The following is a 3,822-nucleotide window of genomic DNA, read 5'->3' as shown; positions in this document are numbered from 1 at the left end:
ACATGTGAGCTCATCTGGACATACCCATAGGGTTGAGCAAGAGTAAACTACAGACAGCAACATCACAACATTTGCTCCTTTAGATGTCTTTTCTTACTATTTAATAATCATATTGGTGGAGAAAGTCGCCTCAGATACACATTGCTTCATGTCTTTTACCCCTCTGAATAAGACCTTGATGTGCCATGAAACTTGATGTCAAAGGACGACAATGAAAATCGCTTACAGATTCTTATTTGCTGCCGCTTATTGATTTTAACGTATCTTAAATCATTTCTTTATTCAGGTTTAGTCCAGATTCTCGTTATTTAGCGGTGGGTTCTAGTGAGAATGCAGTAGATTTTTATGACTTAACCTTGGGTCCCACACTTAATCGAGTCAGCTATTGCAAAGATATCCCAAGCTTTGTGATCCAGATGGACTTCTCTGCAGACAGCTGCTATCTCCAGGTACCTGTCATTTGAGATTACTGTTTACATTGTATATATTTTGAGATAATTGTGTATATCATATATATAATTTAAATGTTGTCAGTTAATGTGTTGTTGATGAAAGCATCAGAGTCTGCTAATATTTACTTGTCCAAATACGTTAGTGACAGATGCTGTGTACAAGATGTCTTATGAAGCTCTACCCTTTGTATCTCAGTCCTGATCAGCAGCTACCTGAGGTGTCTAAATTCAGGCCTTGCATAGTTAAAATTGATAACTGTCCCAAATGGGGTGTTCTTTTTGTTGTAGGCTATATAGATCTCAGATAAAAATAAAAAATGAGTTGTTTGGCCTCGTAAATATCTAAATATGAGAAACAAATACAGAAAGGAGAAATATATTCCAGAATTACCATGAGACGGCAGTCATTCTTTCCCTGCTATATATTTTTCTTAATGAGGTTGAGTGTACAACCTTTTGAAAAAGGGAAAAAAATACTGCCTTACATCCAAAGATTATCAGGAAGCCATGCCATGCCCAGCAGATTCCTGACCATAACAATGGAGTAGGTGGCCTGTCAGTACATGCATTCTTTGATCAGCACTCAAACTAGACTGTTGTGGCTCCACTGTTCTATATCAGAGGTGCTCAACCCCTGGCCCATGGGCCAGATCTGGCCCCCAGTGCTATGTCATCTTGGCAACAAGGTACCTATGGGTCCATGGAGAGTCCTGTGGCCACTGACCCTGTGTGCTAGATGGGACACAGGACAGTGCAGGTCCTTAGGTCCTGATTCTGGCACATGGGGGCAGCACAGGGCCCTGGAACCCAATCTTGGGATGCAGGGCTAGCTGGGCCTAATTTGGCCCATGGACCAGCTGTAAACCAATTATTTGGCCCACAGAGCCAAAACCTCGAGCACTGTTGTTCTGTACATACAGCCTCCCCCCTTCCCCTGCTGCACCCTTTGATAAATTATAAACCCAGCCAGGGGGCTGCAAATGGCTTCAGTAATCCAAGAATATATATGAATGCCCCAGCCACATTCTCTTTTCCCTGCTGTGCCACCATTAGAGAGGAGGAGGAGTATGAGGGTTTCATTTTGAGTGCTGTATATGTAAAGGACTTTCCATATATTTAACTTGTGTATTAATTTTTAGACATTTTTCAAATAGCTTTCCTTTTTCATATTCTGCATATAAACATTTTTGACAGGTATCAGATCGTTGCACAGGATACCTTACTGGATTTTCTTTTTTCAAGGAAGTGTCCATTTCAGTGTCTCCTAGATTCAGACTGATAGTATAGTGATATCTTTCCCACTTGAAATCACTTCCAGTATTATAACTCAAACTATTATTTGTGTTCATACTCCAAGGTTTCTACTGGGTCTTACAAAAGGCAGGTCTATGAAGTGCCTTCAGGAAAACAGCTTACAGACCAGGCTGTGATTGATAGAATAACATGGGCTACTTGGACCAGGTACATAATTCACAGTTTCATACTTGTTGCTAAGGAGGCCATTTCTTTTCCACCAAGAAAGAAAACCTATATGCATAAAGGATACTGAAACACTGATGTTTAACCAAGTGTGCTTTTTAAATACCTGTCTTCTGGCAACAGAATAATAGCATAGTGCATGGACATAGTGTAATGACTCTGGATATTGTTGGCACTTAATCAAATCAGGATATCAGATGTATGTAGGCTCTGGCAGAAGAGTGTCTTTTGGCTCTTTCTATGGCAACCTGAGAGGTCAAATGCATCCTGCTCTCCCAGTTAATCAAAATATGTTGTAGTAGCAGCTGTGACATAAAGCAGCATTCAAGGACAGATAAAACCTTGAAATTGCATCAAATATAAGCTATGTAATAGAATACAGGGCTCTGGCAATTCAAGTTTTATATAGCCTATAATAGAATCCATAGTGGACAGAACTAACATACACACAAGTATTGCTATCTATAGACTTTATGGAACAACTATGATTTCTGTTGTTAAAAATGGTGAAACATTTTGGTCTGTTAAAAAATATAGGAAACATTTTAAGAACTGATAATATCTCTACCATAAATAATATCTTATTAAGTTTGGAATCTTTTCCCAAGATTTTTGGGGATATTTTTATTGCAGTTATTTATTTTATTTTTAAACAAATCTGAAACTCGCTTACCAATTTCGGGTCCCTTCGTGAAGCATGTAAAATCACAATCCATGCAGAATAGTAAGTCTAGTCATATACATACATCCATGTATATAACAGTTAGTAAGTGAAAAATCCCAAAATTGCCAACCCATATCCTTCTCTCCCAGAACAAAAGCTGGGGTTCTTGTATATTCTGAAGGCTGGCACGTTCAAGCTACATTGCACCATAATGAGATTCAGCATGCTGCCAGCATTCTTCTTTAAACCAAATGTAGGGGACTATGAGTTCTCATCACACTTGGGGTAGTGTTGGACAGAATTTGAGAGTTTTCAAGTCATTAGATCCTGAGCCATTTTTAAACCTCTCCGTGTTATGAGTTAATATTCTGTTGATTAACATTATTATATATTCCTTTGTTCTTCCATGCGTTAGAGAAACACAGTCAGACCTAAACAGATCAGCTAGGGACAGATATTCAAAAACCCTTAGCCTACATTGATTCAGTTTTTGCATGTTAGTCTAACGTACAGAACTTGAACCAATTTGCAAGTGGATAGACATTCACTTTCAATCAAGAAATCCAGACACATGCCTGTAGTGGCTCAGGCTATAAGCAAGAAGGGCTCTAGAGCAGTGCTCCCTTCCCTTCTTCAGTGCTGAGATGAGGGAGGGGAGGTTGTCAGACCCCAACAGGACACTATAATTAGGGAGGGGTTTAAAACTCCACCCTACCTGCACAGTCCCCAGACAGGATATTCCTAGATGGGGAGGGGGAAGCAGCCATCACTGGGCTTTTTCTGGCTCACTGCTCAAGGAGAAGGGAGTGTTGCCAGCCCCCAGCTAGTTGGACTGCTTATGTGGACTGCATGCATCTGTTGATGATACTGAGCTTTTCAATCTCCCTCTCTCTGCTTCTTCATAGTTGCTACAGCAAACTGCAAGCAAGCCAGCAGGGAGCTGATAACACAAAGTTTATCAGCCATCAAGAAAACAAAAGTCTCTTTAAGCTCTTCTTAAACAGGTTTTTTCAAGGAAGGAACAGAAAGACAACCAGTTTACCTGTTGATTAGCTCCAAAAAGCCCTAAGACTGTTCTGTCTGCCTTTGTCCCAGTGAATTTGGAGACGCACACACAGCTGGTTTATGTGCACTGAACTTATGTTCTGTTACAGGTTTAAACCAGTTTCTGATCAATTAAGCCAGTTTATGTGTAACTTCTGTCCCTAGCCATCATAACTATCTTTT

The 3,822-nt window shown here is 40.0% G+C and overlaps 1 protein-coding gene across 1 annotated transcript in view; it reads left to right on the top strand.

Moving 5' to 3' along the window:
* EML5 (echinoderm microtubule associated protein like 5) overlaps window positions 1–3,822 on the top strand; it is a 222,112-nt gene that overhangs the window by 210,911 nt on the left and 7,379 nt on the right. Inside the window, exons 38-39 of the mRNA XM_019552385.1 lie at window positions 287–449; window positions 1,810–1,913. Of these exons, the coding sequence (XP_019407930.1) occupies window positions 287–449; window positions 1,810–1,913 (267 nt within the window). The remainder of the gene's footprint in view (window positions 1–286; window positions 450–1,809; window positions 1,914–3,822) is intronic.

This window comes from Crocodylus porosus, unplaced genomic scaffold, assembly GCF_001723895.1.
Source record: "Crocodylus porosus isolate Cpor-Errol unplaced genomic scaffold, CroPor_comp1, whole genome shotgun sequence".
NCBI lineage: Eukaryota > Metazoa > Chordata > Crocodylia > Crocodylidae > Crocodylus > Crocodylus porosus.
Note: the sequence above shows the minus strand (reverse complement) of the source record. Positions and strands in the feature narration are given on the sequence as shown.